The sequence below is a fragment of the Apus apus genome, chromosome 6 (assembly GCF_020740795.1).
Source record: "Apus apus isolate bApuApu2 chromosome 6, bApuApu2.pri.cur, whole genome shotgun sequence".
Taxonomy (NCBI): domain Eukaryota; kingdom Metazoa; phylum Chordata; class Aves; order Apodiformes; family Apodidae; genus Apus; species Apus apus.
Genome location: NC_067287.1, coordinates 39,398,656 through 39,415,177, shown reverse-complemented (window position 1 = coordinate 39,415,177; position 16,522 = coordinate 39,398,656). Strand labels below are relative to the sequence as shown.

Genomic DNA, 16,522 nt, shown 5'->3' with positions numbered 1-16,522 from the left:
CAAAATTAAAAAAAAATAATAAATTCAAGTAACTACTGCAACACAACTAACCAGGAGGTGTTCAACCCCTTGCCTTACACAGCCCAAGCTGCAGTAGTAATCAGGGCAATATAAAGGATCTCTTTCATGCTGAATGCTGCAAATACCTTTGACTTGGCTCACCAGCAGGTGTACAATTGAAGTGAACTGCCAAGCTACACTAACTGACTTGACTCTGAATTGAAATTAGATTCCAACCCTTTTGTTTCATCCCGGGAGATTCAAGCTGCACTGATGGCAAAATTTTGTCCTCTCAATACCTGAACATTTGTTTTTTTTCCTGTGCGACATCAGAGTTGCACAGCACCCAGGGAAATGGGTCAAAGAAAATCTGAACCTAAAGCAGGGAGAGATGTGCAATTATGAATACATCATGAGCAAAAATAAAAGCAATTCTTATGCACTAATGGTACATCAAGCTAATTCAAGAAGGCTAGAATCATTAAAAAGGCATCCCAGGGCAGTACACAGTCATTACAATACTGTGCTGACAAGAAATATTAAAATAATAATTTCCAATGTCATTGATAAAATCCATTCTGATAAGCAGGGGAAAAAAAACCCACCCTAATTGTTAATTGGGAAATCAGAAGTAAAATGGGTCTTATTAGCATTTGATCTTATTTTTAAAACTTAACTCCCCCATCTAACAACTCCCAATTCTAAACATCAAGAGCTAAAAAGAATTTATTCCCCTCTGTCTCTGGGCACGCTATTAAGTTAATCCCATGGAACCCAGAATTCTTCTTTTCTATTTCTGACTGAAATTCAGGGCCTGCTCATGCAGCTCTGACCTCAGAGATCAGACCCAAGCGGGACAAGAGTGGAGGCTAAAAACAACCCTCCTCAAATGTTCAAAATCCTGCTTCACTTCAGAGAGCAAGTTTTTCCACAGAAGAGGGGCTCATCAGCACAGGATGCCTGAACACTGACCACACTGGGGAAACTACAAACTATCACACTATCAATGAATTTGTCAATTATTATTAGGATATGGGAAAACGAGCAGTTCATCATACACACATTTCAAAGGACTAAGAACCACCACAACTGCTGTTCACAAATCATGGTTTTCAGCTTCTTAAGACATGAAAGAACTTATCTAAAAACACACAGGAGTACTTTAATTACACATCAGTGTTCATAAAAGGTTTCTGCAGATAAAAGTGAAGTGCTACTGTAAAGCAGTGTCTGTGTTACAAAGCATGGCCCTGATCTGTCACAAGCAGCAGTGAGCCTATCAACTGCAAGGAAGCACTGTAAACAACACATTTGGATTTAACTCAAGAATAAAGCACCACTTTCATAACAACAATCATTCAAGTTATCCTGCCACTCAACTGGAGAAAAAACAGGACATGAGATCTAAGAGAAAAAGCTGGTAGTAGATGAGCACTGACAGAGTTCAGTGGGCTTGGAGGAGCAAAAAATTAGAAATTTAATTTATAATGTGCGTGTAATTAAGTGAGTAAAACACCCTCTAATGCCATTTCCATCTTCTTAATCCAACAGGCAGGGCGACATCATATCAAGGCAGAAAACAGACAGGAAGCTAATTTCAGGAAAAGCACTTTTGTGATGAAACTGCTGATTGGCATGTTAAAGACAAGTCTGCTGTAGCCAGGTAAGGGATGGGGTTTAGACACTGAGACTGTAATAATATAATGGAATATAATAAACAGTGATGAAATCCCAAGAACAGACATCCAGCCAGTTGGGAGCAAAGGCTAGAAACAATTTCAATACACAGAAAGGGGTCTTAATAGGTGTAAGTAGCTCCATGTCTGGCGTACTAACCTGTCAACTATTTTTCCTCAGCTACAAACAATAGAAAACCTGTCTCATCCATCTATCTACTAATTAAATGCAATAATTAGCCTGTACCCCTTTCAAGTTTGCAGAAAAACGCATTTACCTCATGAGGCTGCTGACACCAACTCAGGGTTTCCTCAAAACCTGGAGATCTCTACTTAGCCTGTCCCTTTACCCCTCATCCCTTCTCTTCCTCGTCCACTGACAGTATTTGCATCAAAAAGTGCTTTTTAAAGCCAGGCTGGGCTTTCTGATGTTGGATAACCTGTTTAATTTTTTCTGGAGAGGGTCTGAACACAAGGAGTAACCATCCCATGCTGTGTGATGCTTGCTTTTGATGACCAGGGCTCAACAGTTCCTTTAAGGGACCCAACACACAGTCCCTCAAGGGTTGTATGGCATAATTCACCTGCATTAAACAAAGAAATCAATAAACAAACCACGGGCATGGGATCCTTCCTAGTCATGCAAGCCAGGCTCTCTTGAGGAGTTAGACCTGAGGAAACCCACTCCAGCTCAAGAGCAGGTTCAGAGAAGAGATGTGAAGCAGAAGCCAGCTCGCTTCAGCAGCAAATATACTAAAATTTATACTAAAAATGGAACAATGCAGAGAAGATGAGCACAGCCCCTGCACAAGGATGACATGCCAATTTGTGAAGCATTCCATATTTTTAGACTGGACCAATGGGCCACAGCCAATCGTATGAGGTTTATCAAGACCACGTGCCGGGTCTTGCACTTTGGTCACAACAACCCCATGCAAAGCTACAGGCTTGGGGATGAGTGGTTGGAAAGCTCCAGGGTGGAGAAGTACATGGAGGTGCTGGTTGATGACTGACTTAATGTGAGCCAGCAGTGTGCCCAGGTGGCCAGGAAGGCCAACAGCATCTTGGCCTGCATCAGGAATAGTGTGGCCAGCAGGAGCAGAGAAGTGATGGTGCCCCTGTACTCGGCACTGGTGAGGCCACACCTCGAGTCCTGTGTGCAGTTCTGGGCCCCTCATTTCAGGAAGAATGCAGAGTTGCTGGAGTGAGTCCAGAGAAGAACTACCAAGCTGGTGAAAGGTCTGGAGAACAAGGCCTATGAGAAGAGGCTGAGGGTACTGGGATTGTTTAGTTTAGAGAAGAGGAGGCTGAGGGGAGACCTTATTGTTCTCTACAACTACTTGAAAGGAGGCTGTAGAGAGGTGGGAGCTGGGCTCTTCCATCAGGTGAATAATGACAGGTCCAGAGGAAATGGCCTAAAGTTGCACCAGGGGAGGTTTAGATTGGATATTACAAAGAATTTATTTACTAGAGAGAGTGATTAGACAGCAGAATAGGCTGCCCAGGGAGGTGGTGGAGTCACCATCCCTGGAAGTATTTAAGAAAAATATAGATTTAGTGCTTAGCAGCATGATTTAAGCACTGATTGGGTAGATTAGGTTATGGTAGGGGGATTTAGGTTATGGTTGGACTTGATGATCTTCCGGGATGATTCTGTCCAGGGTTAGGACTCTAGCTTTAAGGGTCGAGGGTAGATGATCTAGCTGATGTGGTGGTGTTGGTCACTTGATGATCTCCAAGGCCTTTTCCAGCTGTGGCAATTCTGTGAGGTGACGGAATGGCTGCACAGAGATGCACACAGCACTGAAGTGTCCACTCAGTCCATGTCCCAGCCATGTCAAGTCACAAGCTATTCTGGACAATTTTATTAAATTCCATCAGGTGGGGTTATTTACATTTTCTCTTCCTCAACACACAAAGTGGCTGGAACAACATCAGAGTTGCATCAGGTTAGTGGACACTTCATCGTAAGAGCTTTTGAACACAATTTCACTGAAGTAACAACCCATTTCTTGCCAAAAGTAAAAAAAAATCAAGTTACTTTCACTTGTCAAAGGCTTTCACAGTATTAACAGTCATTAATGGTCTCCTATGAAAACAAGCTGAGAGGGTTGGGGTGTTCAGCCTGGAGAAGAGAAGGCTCCAGGGAGACCTTAGAGCACCTTCCAGTGCCTGAAGGGGCTCCAGGAAAGCTGGGGAGGGGCTTGGGACAAGGGCAGGGAGGGATGGGACATGGCAACAGTTTTAAGCTGAAAGAGGGGAGATTTAGAGGAGATATGAGGAAGAAATTCTTTACTGTGAGGGTGGTGAGACCCTGGCCCAGGTTGCCCGGAGAAGCTGTGGCTGCCCCATCCCTGGCAGTGTTGAAGGGCAGGTTGGATGGGGCTTGGTCCAGTGGGAGGTGTCCCTGCCCATGGCAGGGGGGTTGGAATGAGATTATTTTTAAGGTCCTTCTGAACCCAAACCAGTCTGGGATTCTGTGATTCTATGATTAAAGCAATGGCGCCCAGTCCCAGCCAGCCCCAACACACCCATTACCTCCCAGAATAGTCAGCCCTGATGAACAGAATGGTATTTTACACCCTTTTTCTAAAGGAAAGATAATTTTCAAGTTTTCAAACTTCTACCCCTTGCCTTTCAAAGACCTGCACACAGATTGTGTGAATCCCTGGTACTAAAACCCATTTTGTAGCCTAAATTCAACCTGCACATCCCCGAGTTGCACAAACCAAGCTCTCCCTACTAACAATTAGCACTGTTCATTCACACCCCCTCACATAATGGGGTTAAGGAGTTGCATTGTTTCCTGCTGAAATAAAGAGCAAAAGTGATCAGGAGCTGGATTTAGTCCCAGAGATGTCTGGCAACTGTCACACATTTATACTAAAGCATTCCTAATCCTATTAGTTGGCAAATATTAAATAGCTGGCTGCCTGCCTTGTAGGTAAAACAAAACCTTGTTGTGTCTTTCAACACAGTATGTTTGTCAACTCCTTCTACTTACAGCTGACATGTAGGAGAGACAAATAAGCTTCCTAGCAGCTTACAAGTGTATCACACCAGCTTTTTGCCAAGAGACTTTTCTCTCAAAAGGTCCCTGAGGGAAAGAAAATTTAAAAAAAAAAAAAAAGCAGACTGTACAAAGATCCACAAACACCACAACTTGGAATGTGTAATTAAAAATCTAATAATAGCTAGCACTCAAAAACAAATGTGCTAACAAAAAACTCTAATGGTTCTCTGAAACACATTCAAAACAGAAAATCCAGGCAGTGAAAAACAGTAATCCCTGCTAGTAGCTGAAGTGAAAACAGTGAGCAAAGCACAGCGACAGCCTGAAATACTTTGCCCTGAAATTCTACCACAAGGATGGGTGAAAACACCCTTATTGGGAATTAAGCCTCATGCACTGCCCATCAGTATCTTGCATTTTAAGATGAGAATGTTTTGCTCTTCTTTTTTCAATTTCAGCTGCCTTTGTACACAGCTCTGACAGGTCCTGATGTGAGACTCTCACGTAGCCACGGACAGCGCAGGGCTTTGCAGCGAAAAGCTGGCAACAGAAACACACACACCCCCGGCCCAGGATGAAGGAACTCTGAGAAGTCTTGCAAGGTCAATAAGGAGGTTTTTACACGCACTAGAACTGCTGTGAGGAAGAGCTGGTCAGTTCAGCCGCTAGACAACCGTGGTTAGAAGAGGAGACAGCAAAGCCCCAAGACACCTGGCTGAATTTCCACTAGAGGGTGCACGAAGTCCATCTCCTGCAGCAAAGCCCAAGTTCAGCCTGGCTTCCCCAGCCTCAGCTCTTCCAGAGGGTTCCAAAATTGTTACAGATGGCCAGAAAGCCCTTCTGTTACTCCCTTTTTTTTGAGACTGTAGACAATGATCCCAAATATCTCCTACAAGGCAAACTAGAACATTGCTCCTAACGATGTTTTAAATCACCCTTAAGCAGCCAACTTCACTTCTAACCCCCAACCTCTAAGACTTCAGAAATGCCTCCTTATTCCTATCAATTTTCCCAGTTTTTTCTTATTTTCTCAAATGTGCAAGACAATTTTCAACCACTGTGCCCAAAGAGCCTCTCAGTGTCTCCAGAAGCACTAAACCAGAGCAAAGAAATAAAGTCAGCTCCAAAGCAAGCTGAAAAATAAAGACTGAAAACAGCTGAAAATGTTTAAGACTGAAGGTGCTGGCAGAGAATCAGTGTCCTGTGTTGATCACAAGGAACCCTCTACTTCACTTAAGATACTATAACAAAATAAATCCCTAAAAATGAGCATTTTCATTAACTAAACATTCATGAATACCTGCAAACCAGGCAAGTACCTGAGCCATCAGGTGGTTATTTCAAACCCCAGCTGCAGTGCTGTGTGATATGCTGGATGGAAAGAAGGAATCCTTACCATCTTGGAAGACTCTCTCCACATTGAGTCCGTAGGTGGCACAGGTTTCATAGTAAGTGCATCTCTTGAGATCATTCGATAACTTCCTGGCCCGGGCATCGTCTATGACCCGCGGGTTGCTGGAACTGATCGCATCTGCGGCAGCAGCAGGGAGAAAAGACAGAGCTAAACATCATTCTTATAATTACCAACACCCAAGCAGTGAATTTCCATACAAGCCATGACTTCCAGATTATTTATTTTTGTTTAGGACACAGAGGAGCACAGGATTCTAAATTTATACTTCCATTGCTAAAATCACCAGCACAGGTTGATTCCAAAAAAACATGAAAAACCTAAATCTTTGTTACCTTAAATATAGATTTAGGTCACTAGCTGCAAAAACCCACAATCATATGAAAGAATATGAGCTCAGATGTGACATAAAAAAACAAGTGGGTGATGAGGCCTCCTAGAAATACCAGACTCAGATAAAGAGTGAAGCACAAAAGGTAACATGTTTGTAAGAAGAGTATTTGCAGTAGAAAAACAACGGGATGGGGGGAGAAATGGTACCAGGTGTTGCTGCAGCACTCAGGGAAAGTGAGTTAGAACGTGTTATGACTGCACATAAGAGATTCTTCGCTTTAAAAAAAAAAACCCAACCAACACTAAGACAACAGGGAAAAAAATACTCATGGCAGATGAGAGGTAACAAAGTTGTGCAGACTGTCAGTGTCACACCACGAGATACTTCATGTACTCACAGGCTGCGTTGCTGACCTGGCTCCCAAGGCACAGCCAAGGCTGGAGCCAGGAAATCTACTGCAAACTGTAAATTTTGAGTCTCAAAACCTTGATGTAGAGGCACCCACGAGACCTTGTGTGACCATATTGCAAGGCCAATAAAATGGCGTCTTTCCGAACAAATAATACTGCCTCCTAACTCCCTGCAAGAGCTACTTTTCATGCATAATTTTTGCACTCAAATTTCTAGAACTTATCTGTAGGAGCAGAAAAAAATCCACCCTACACCAGAAATAAAATTATAACCCTGCTAAGAGACAAAGGTAAGGCTCCTTCACTGCTACTCCATCACAGCCAAGACCTCCACAGAGGTTATGCTGCTTGACCAGCCATCAAGTGGTAATGCTATGAACAAATCTTAAAAAGTAACTCTCCTTTTTTTCCCAAGGTGTGTCTTAGTAATTCTTGGCTCTAGCAAAAAAAAAAAAAAGGTGCACCTTAAAGTGAGACAAGATTACTTAGATATTGTACAAAACTCCACAGCTAACACCTTGACAGCCTGACAGGCACCAATTCCAGCCTTTAGAGCTGCTCCAAAAGCTTTACTAGAAATCTGCTACCTGTGGCACCAAAACTGCACTTGTTCTTTGGGGAAAAAGCCTCACTGTGACGCGAGCATGAAGCCAGTGACTGCTGCAATGCTGCATTTGAGGCTCAGTTCTGGGCATGACATGGCCCTACCTCAGTTGATGTTATCACTACCTTCTCATGACAGTAAATTAAGAGTGGTGATTTGGAAAGCTCACAGCAGACTTTTTCTTATTTTTTTTTTTATCAGCAGAGGGCACTGAAAACATTCAAGCAGAAAGGAATTGGTAGGTAACACCATGGCTTCCAAAAGTTTGACTTCTGGAGCAAATGAGGAGGAGAATGTCTGGAAGCATTAGGCCAGTGCTCATATTTCACAAAGGATTTAATTCATTTCAACAATACAGGCCAAAACCAAAAAGCCTTAGGTCAAACAGGTATATTTCAAACCTTTTTAACAGGAATATGGATATATTGCTTATCATGGAACTGTTCTGACAGTTGATGTAGCCAAAAAGCTGTCTGTTCTTCTAATGCTTAATTAGCAGCATTTCCATCTTCAGTCACATTTTATAAATCCCGTTTCCATCAGTGCTTCACCAGCAAATAAACTTCGCAAAACCAAATTCCCTTCTGTTAGTAATGGGAATGAGATGGAAAACCATATCCCAAAGTGTCAGAAATTAAGAAAGAGAAACAGCTCAGGGAAATGTTTCCCCCTTTCCTTTTCCTACTCCAGTTAAAGCTGACAGTGTGGCATTTCAAAGCAGTTAATTTCTGCTTTTTGGCTGCAGTTTCTGCTCTACTAGGACTTTTTGTGTGCCTGCTTCCCCTTTTAGTTGTTTTATCATCTGTTTCCACCTGCAGCCAGTTGTGATTCCTCCTTCCGTGCTGCTCACACTTCCCTGCCTGCACATGGCAGGATGGGATGCACTGGCAAAAGAAGGCAGGGAATATCCATACAGCTCAGCTGCAAAAGAAACTGAAGTATCGCTGGTACCTTTCCCTTCCCACATTTCCCCACAGGATAACTGCAGCTGGCTGCTGCTCCAGAAGGGAGGGGGGCTGTTTCAGGAGGCTAAAAGCCACGTTTCCATTTGGTTTGAAGGATGGCACACCTAGATGGCACAAGAACACCACCCAGTTCTCTTTCTTAACACTGTGGATTTTCCATCCCTGATCCACCTGCCTCCCAGGAATGCCAAGGCATCCATTGCTTCTGAACTGTCAGGTTAAAGGAAATCAGTCTGACTTCCAAACTCTGTTACACACCCGTTCACCTGCCCAGAGTTGAGTGCTGCTGATCCAGAAAACCACCACGACTGGCAAGTGTTGAAAACCCTTTAAAATATTCTGCTAAGCCATCAGGGCTGCAGTCCCACACTCCCTCTCCCAAGGGTGCTGCACAGATGTTCAACTCTCATCTCAAAGGAGTCCTCTCAACACCATGGCCCTGTAGCAAGCCCACCAAGGAAGCCCAGACAACAGACCACCACCCTGCTGATGAACCACCCATTCACCCCCAAGCTCCCATCATCAGGTGAGCAGCAGTGCTGATGCAAGAGAGGGAGAAGGCCAGGCCCTGGCCCTGCCAGTTTGGAACAGTCTATCTGGTCAGAGAAATACCTAGTTCTGGGCTCCCCAGTTCCAGAGGGACAGGGACATGCTGGGAAGAGTCCAACGGAGGCTACGAGGATGATGAAGGGACTGGAACATCTGTCATACGAGGAAAAGCTGAGAGACTTGGGGGTGTTTAGTCTTGAGCAGACTGAGAGGGGACCTTATTAATGTCTACAAATATCTGCAGGGTGGGTGTCAAGAATGGGCCAGTCTCTTTTCAGTGATGCCTGTGACAGGACGAGGGGAAACAGCACCAAGTGACAACACAGGAAGTTCCACCTCAACATGAGGAGAAACTTCTTTCCTGTGAGGATGACAGAGCCCTGGGACAGGCTGCCCAGAGAGGCTGTGGAGTCTCCTTCTCTGGAGACTTTCAAGACACATCTGTACGGGTTCCTGTGTGATCTGCCCTGGGTATTCCTGCTGCAGCAGGGGGGTTGGACTCAATCTTCAGAGGTCTCTTCCAACACCTATGATTCTGTGATGTTAAATGAAGACTGCACTTACCCTGGGTTCCCACCAGCACCATGGGGATTTCACTAGTGTTGCGATAGTTGGCCATACGGCTGTAGTAGTGGTAAACAGTCTGGAAGCTGATCTCATCTTCCAAACTGAAGACAAATATAACAGCATCCACCCACATGGCAAACTGCAGAGCAAGAATGGAAAAGCAGTACTGTGAGAAAAGCAGTGAAGAGGGGAAAAAAGGAAAAAGAAACATTCTTACCTCACTTAGAGGGAAACACACACCAGAGATACTTTGAGTGACAAACCCAAGGCCTGAAGGGTGGCACATGGTTACTAAAATGCTCAGTGTTCACCCCTCAGCAGGGGATGGGGATCTGGGATATACAAAAGGTTTTTCCCCAGGATCACAACTGCATCTCTTCTGCCCTGGTGAACGGCATTACAGGCTCAGCTACCCAGCACACACTCCTTTTCATTCACGGGAAAATAAAACATCACAGCCTCAGATTTCTGGAATTGTGAATTATAAATTAAAACTACTTATCTCTAGGCTCTTGAGTGCCCTATTTCGTGTGCTATTCCCCACCCTGTGCTTCACAGGCACGCATGCTGTTCCGCTCAACGCCAGGACAAATATTACAGTCGTGGTTTTACAAGCACTGCTGGTAATTCTCAGCTTGATCAATGTCCAAACACATTAATTCCAAACTTCCAGCTCTTCACCCTACAGACACTTGAACTGAGCACTGAATGTCTCATTCAGCCTTTGGTGTGAAAGCAAACTATTCTCTTGGCATCAGTCATCTGCTCCAAGACATGCATGTACACAGGCCAAGGCAAGGTGCTGCTTCAGTGACCATGCAAGTGAAAAAATTTCAGCTCACAAGTGAAATAATATTGTTTAAACACATTTAACGTAACAGTAAACATACACAGGACATAAAAAAAGCAGACTGAAGTTAAGCTTACCTCACTGCCTTTACTTTTCCCTAAGTGACTCCATTCCTACCCAAATTCAGACCAACAGAAACAAGTTTCAGCCATGGGTATTTACACTTTTTATGGTATTACCACTACAATATGCCAGGTAGATTGGAGACACACTGAACATACAGAGCTGCAAGAAACCTTTACAGACATCTTGCTGAGTTTTAGGAGACTTGCCTAGGTTTGTGAGCTGCTGCTTCAGCCCTGCCAGCTCCAGCAGTTGTGTTTCTGTGCTTGCAGTGTTTAAAATGCTCCAATCACTACTTGGCAGATTCACACAATCTCAGTTTTTGTGAGGCATCCCAGGTTGGTGTATCCAAGGGGAATTAAAAAGAGCCGGCAGTATGAACTCAGGTACTGAAGCTGCTGAGCTCATTGAATTTTCCTTTTTGAAAAGCAGGAGCTAGTAGTACTTCTTTGCCTCTTTTTCATACAGCTTATTAGCTAATAATTTATTGCGCATATTTCTGACTGCATTGCACTTGAAACCAAACATCTCTTATGGCTGCGGGGCAAAAAGAGCCAAAAATGCTTTGAGGTTTTCATGACAGTCAGGAGGACAACCATTTAGATGCTAAGGAAGGACTACACAGTCATTGCCAGAATAAGCTCAATTACCACACTATTAAATTTGAACTATTAAAAACAGAAGATCTGATCAAAGGAACCCAAGACAGTCTCATTATTGTGGACTTGGGTTTGGGTTTTACTAGGACATGGTTCTTGCTGACTGGACTCAGGCCATCATGCCCAGAACTCTTCCTGACAGCTACCATGACCTTAAAGCCTCAGTTCAAAATCCAACAGCCTGTGTTTTCTTAATCAATGGGTAGCAGCAACCTTCTAATGAAGATTATTAAAAAATTCCAGAGGGTGGTTATTCAATGCAGTGGCCTCCAGACACAAAATATTTCCAGTGATTTCCAACTTCTCTTTTCACATTAAAATAAGTTTAGGCTTTGTGGATCCAAGACCTGTGATACTAAAAAACACAGGAATTTTGGAAAACACGCAGAAGGTCTGGAAACCCAGAACTGCCTTATCTAAACCACTGTGCAGAGAACAGCTTGAAACAAGAAGAGCTCAGCTGCTGGTACACAAATCCATCTTCAGACTCACTGCTGTTCTTTCAAATTAAGGGCAGACAAAACCAAACCAGGAACAGAACTTAAAAGAAAAAAAAAAAGGAAAATAGAAGAGGCAGCTCGTTATGGTTCAGTTCTGTTAATTGGGTTTTACAACAGGAGGCTGCTACCTTGTAACAGATCACAGCAGGAATAAAATCAAACCTGGTGAGCAAATGAAATGGTCAATCCTCACACACAAACAGCACCAGCTAGTGCACTTCACCACCTTCTCCTTCTATGAAATTAGGTAAGGGGTTAAAAATAATCTTCTTCTTTGAACAACCTTGTATTAGACAAGGAGAGAGACCATCACTTCAGAAAGTGAGACTTCTGGGGAGTCATTTTCCCCCCTTCCTGCCAAACAGAAGGGATGGTGAACCAAGCCCTGAGCTGCAGCCTTCTTTGGATGGAAGCCATCCCCCGGGATTGCTCCCTCAGTCCATGTCCTTGGGTGCTAGGTGGACCCCGCTTCAGCTCCTTACTTATGGGGGTTAGAACTCTGCCCCAGCCAATCACCGAAATACACTGGGCTGCTGCAAAAAGCAGAACCTTAACCCTTTCTGCAGCAGAAGCCACAGAGGTGGGAGGTAAACATTTTTCTTTTGACAGTATTGCATTTTCTTTAGACCTATAAATATTCATGAACCCTGAGTAAATTTTTTATTCCAGGAATCAATAAACAGATTAAAGATCTTTAATATATATGTGACTTGGAATTATACCCAAAACATCCAAAGATAATTTAATGTGCAACACATCTTCTGAGAGATGAACCTGCACTAACACCTTAAACGTGCTGAAGAACACATCTCAGCCACAATAGTAACTTAAAACCCCACACTTACCCAGCATAGATCAACAGCAAAACACCATTCATTAGTTTGCAGTGAGCTCAAACAAGCTCTGCAATTCTTTATGTACAGAAATATTTAGAAGGCTGTGTGTACCTTTACAACTCCAGCATGAATCTCTTTATATGAATGAATGTTCTCAGAGCACAGGGTCCTGGAAGCTGTTGTGCACTTCAGCCCAACTATTCACAGCCTAGAACAGAGCCCTTCTCTTAGGCTCAAGCCTCACACGGCTGCAGATGTGTCAGCGACACTAATTTTTTGTTTCTATTTTAACTTCCTTCCAGGATGTCTCTCCTGGTCTCCGTTTCCTCCACCTCCTTTCTCTTCTCCTTTGTCCGGGCACCTTCCCCCACACTGTAATCCTGCCGCAGCTGATGAGCAAGTGCAGAGCACTGAACCACAAGCTGCTGCTGCTGGCACCGCTCCCCTTCAGCTGTTTGGCCACAGTGCAACTCCTGCTGGGACATGGCTTTTGATTTTGAAGCTGGTGCACCACTGAACAGCCAAGCAAAGCAAGGGGGGCTGCCACCCTACCTGAGCAATCTCACAAGTGCCCAGGGAAGGAGAGGTAGAGGGGATTACAGAAAGACACCTGAGGACAAGGACACTGCCAGGCTGGAGCGGCTGCGGTGAAGCAAACATCATCTAAACACACGCTTCACTTCACATCACTCCAAACAGCAGCAGAGTTAAGAAAACAAAACCACAGGTGTCTTGTCCAAGGCAAATCCCCATGAATTCCCTTCTATGAGACAGGAAGGTAAGAGAAGCAGCGTCAGAAACCCGAGACCTCTGTGGTGCTGAACTGAGCTGGCAATGCTGAGCCTCAAACAGCACAGGGAGCAAAAGGTAGGAGCAACAGGGAATGCACAGGTTTGTACACGAGTGTGTGTCCCAGCTGCTTTGTATTTTAACAGTTTAGAGCCTCCAGTTCAGAAGACATCTTAACAACATGCAGTTTTGTGGGCACTGGAAGCATATTGATTAGGCATTCAATACAAGCTTGGTCTTTACTGCACATATTCACAATGTTAGCTGAAATCCCCAGTAATTTCTGAACAGAATTCTTTTCATCTGAGAGTAACACGTGCTTTTTCCCAGCAGAAAAATGGGCAGGACACGGGGAAGAACAAAACCAAGCCAGTTCTATTAAAGGAACGCTTTTAAAAGAAAGGAAACCGCGGTGTCAGGCTGAAAAAGCTCTGTATAGGCAACGCTCACCTGTGCCTCTGGAGGGCCCCCTTCATCTCTTATCAGCAGCAGATAGCTCTGTCCATCAACTACTATCTCTTTCTTGAATCTCCCACCTGTCACACAAAGGAACTCATTACAGAACAGAAAAGGCACAAAATACAAGAGAGAAAAAGGCTTCGCTTGTGGAAAAAAGGTGTCCTAAAGGATTTTTGCAAATTAATGAACTACTGTGAAGAGAAGCTAAGTTCATATGCATATTGCATACAAATTATTCTTAAGAAAGTTAAGCCACATACTTGAAAAATAAGACTAATGCAGGAAAAAAGCCAAGAGTTGTGTTACAAACACTAAATCCCATGGCAGGTGGACTTGGTTTTGATACATATAGATAAAAGACAGTCATCTTTGTGCTATGAAACAGTAAGAAATGTATCTCTCCAGAGGGCAAACATGGGAGAGCTGCATGCAAACATCATGTTTTAGAACTAGAACGCATTTCTTGTGTGAATTAGCATTTCCTCAAGAGAAGCCCAGTTCTTCCAGCACACATGTAATGTTATGAAAATGATATTTCTATATTCACAAACCACAGTTAGGGGAAAATACTAGACACATGTTAGACAAAAAAACTACAATGGTGGTACCTCTGTAGAGATGTATTAAACAGAGAATGCTGTGCCACTTCCAGCAGGATGAATTAAAGACCTCTTTTGGAGATCTAGAGAAGATCAGAGCAGCAGCCTTCAGCCAAATTCTATTCCTGTTTCTACTATTCTAGGGAGATGCAGAATGGTGAGTGCTGGTGCAGACCCAAGAGCTGGACACCAACCTCAGACACCAGACTGGGGTGCAGCTGCACCAGCATCTGCCCTGCTGGCCTGGCAGGGGCTTCAGGCCTGACCCAAGGGCAGGATTGGGATGCCTTTCCTTTGGGGATAAGCATGTCTTGGGCATCCTGCTGAGCCTCATGACAGACTCCAGATAATGACAAATCACATTGAGGGTTTCGGGTGTGACTGAGCCAGGATTAGCAAAGTTGGCCTGCCCGAGCAGTTGGGTTGCATTTAGGCTCCTCTCCTGAAGCAAAACCACTCTTATCTGCCCCAAGGCCTCCATGCTCGGCATCATCCAACCACCTCACATCTGCACTCACCAGACCAAGATAAAACATACTTATTAGTAAATCCTACACTTCTTTCTTCACCTCATTTACCAACTTACTTTAAAAACTGTCATACTATCAAAACAGATGCAGTTAAACACATGATAAGGGAATAAACAACTCTGACTTGCTCTCCAAACAATATCTCCAAGCTGGTCAGTCAGCACATACAGGCTGACTCCTCCAAGCATTTGCACACAACTTGCTATCCTTGAGGAAACAACACACTGGCTTACACACCCACAGGTTCCCCAGCCCAACCATTACAGCAGGCTTCAAATCAATCCACATTTCAGCTATGTGCAATATTTAAACACTTTTAAACACACCTCACGTTTAATAAAACACACAACAAGGGTATTTTTGTTTGTGGTTTTGCTGTTGCTGTTTGTGTTGGCTTTTTGTTTGGCTGTTTTTGTATTTGATTCTATTTTATGTTTTTTTATAAACCTATCCTATTAAGAACAGCTTAGCAGTAAAAACAAGACTGTCACATTTCTGGATCTTCAAATGCACAGAAGTATGGGAGCTATGTATAGATTTTCATTATCTTGCTCACAAAATGGATTTCAATTTTGCCTTTGAAGATCAACTGGCAGATAAATATATATCATTAGGGAACCTGAAAATAATAATCAAAACCAAGCATAAAATTTTGAAATTAAACTAGTCTGAGCTCTCAGGAACTGAATTTCTATTAACCAGATCATTATTTCTATACATCATTAATTAATTGTATATGCTTCATAATGAAGTGTTAAATAAGATGAATTACTTAATATAGAGCCCTCCAGAGAGGATCTTTAAAGCTGTAAGTAACAATGGAAATGCAGTATAGATGTGATCCAAGAGTGAAAGTTCTGCTTAATTGCCATTTCCTATTTCCCTTTTTTTAAACACTGAAAGTTCACTCAGCTAATTATAAAATACCATGAACTGAGCACATTGAAGAGCCAACTCATTATTCCCTCTTGTCAGCAGGACGCCTTTCAAGTCTCACTGTATCATCAAACCATCCTCAGAGGAATAAAGAAGGTACAGACAAGGTGAAATAAAAAGCTTACACAGAGAATTGGACAAAAAAGATAATCCATGGCTGTAGTTTTGAAATGTATATATACAGAGTGCAAATGTGAGCACTATGAGATTTATTCTTTAGAGCTACTTCAGGGACACTAAAGATTCTGTTTCATAGAATGATTGAAGGGTTTGGGTTGGAAGGGACCTTAAAGATCATTTAGTTCCAACCCCAGTTTGAGAACTGTATACTCAGTTTGTTAAATATGGCAGTTATCCAACAGCTCTTCCTGTGGGAATGCACACTAAGTGACCAGCTTGTCTACCTGTTCCTTGCCTTCTCCAAAAATCACTGTGTGGGGGGCTCAGTATAATGATGCTGTATTTTTATTTCCAGCACTGAATTCCCATCTTGACAGGCTGCACCCCTTCACCACAGCCTGTCATGCTGGAAGGGCAGTGCTGCCATCAACCAGCATCCAGTCACTTCAGATCTGTTCCAGGCAAGCTGACTGTGCTCATCAGCTGCAATATGCACACCCTCATCCATGCACTCATTTTTGTTTCGACTTAGGTATTTCACAATAAATAGCTTAAATCTAATAACCCCCCAACCAAGATGTTTAAAAAAAATGCCCTGCACTTCCAATCTGTAATATGCATCTCAAATACAATCTGAAGATCCAGACATAAA

At 43.3% G+C, this 16,522-nt stretch overlaps 1 protein-coding gene and 1 non-coding gene across 10 annotated transcripts in view; one reads left to right on the top strand and one right to left on the bottom strand.

The window, feature by feature from the left end:
- Positions 1-16,522, bottom strand: part of AGAP1 (ArfGAP with GTPase domain, ankyrin repeat and PH domain 1) — a 337,725-nt gene that overhangs the window by 199,089 nt on the left and 122,114 nt on the right. For 8 of the 9 annotated variants that reach the window (XM_051623022.1, XM_051623024.1, XM_051623027.1 and 5 more), the window contains 3 exons: positions 13,677-13,762; positions 9,527-9,668; positions 6,086-6,220 (listed from right to left, as the gene is read on the bottom strand). In XM_051623022.1, the coding sequence (XP_051478982.1) occupies positions 6,086-6,220; positions 9,527-9,668; positions 13,677-13,762 (363 nt within the window). The remainder of the gene's footprint in view (positions 1-6,085; positions 6,221-9,526; positions 9,669-13,676; positions 13,763-16,522) is intronic. The other variant, XM_051623029.1, reaches the window with a different exon arrangement.
- LOC127386766 (U6 spliceosomal RNA) lies at positions 2,425-2,524 on the top strand. The gene has a single exon (XR_007889974.1). It is a non-coding gene; the product is annotated as a U6 spliceosomal RNA (small nuclear RNA).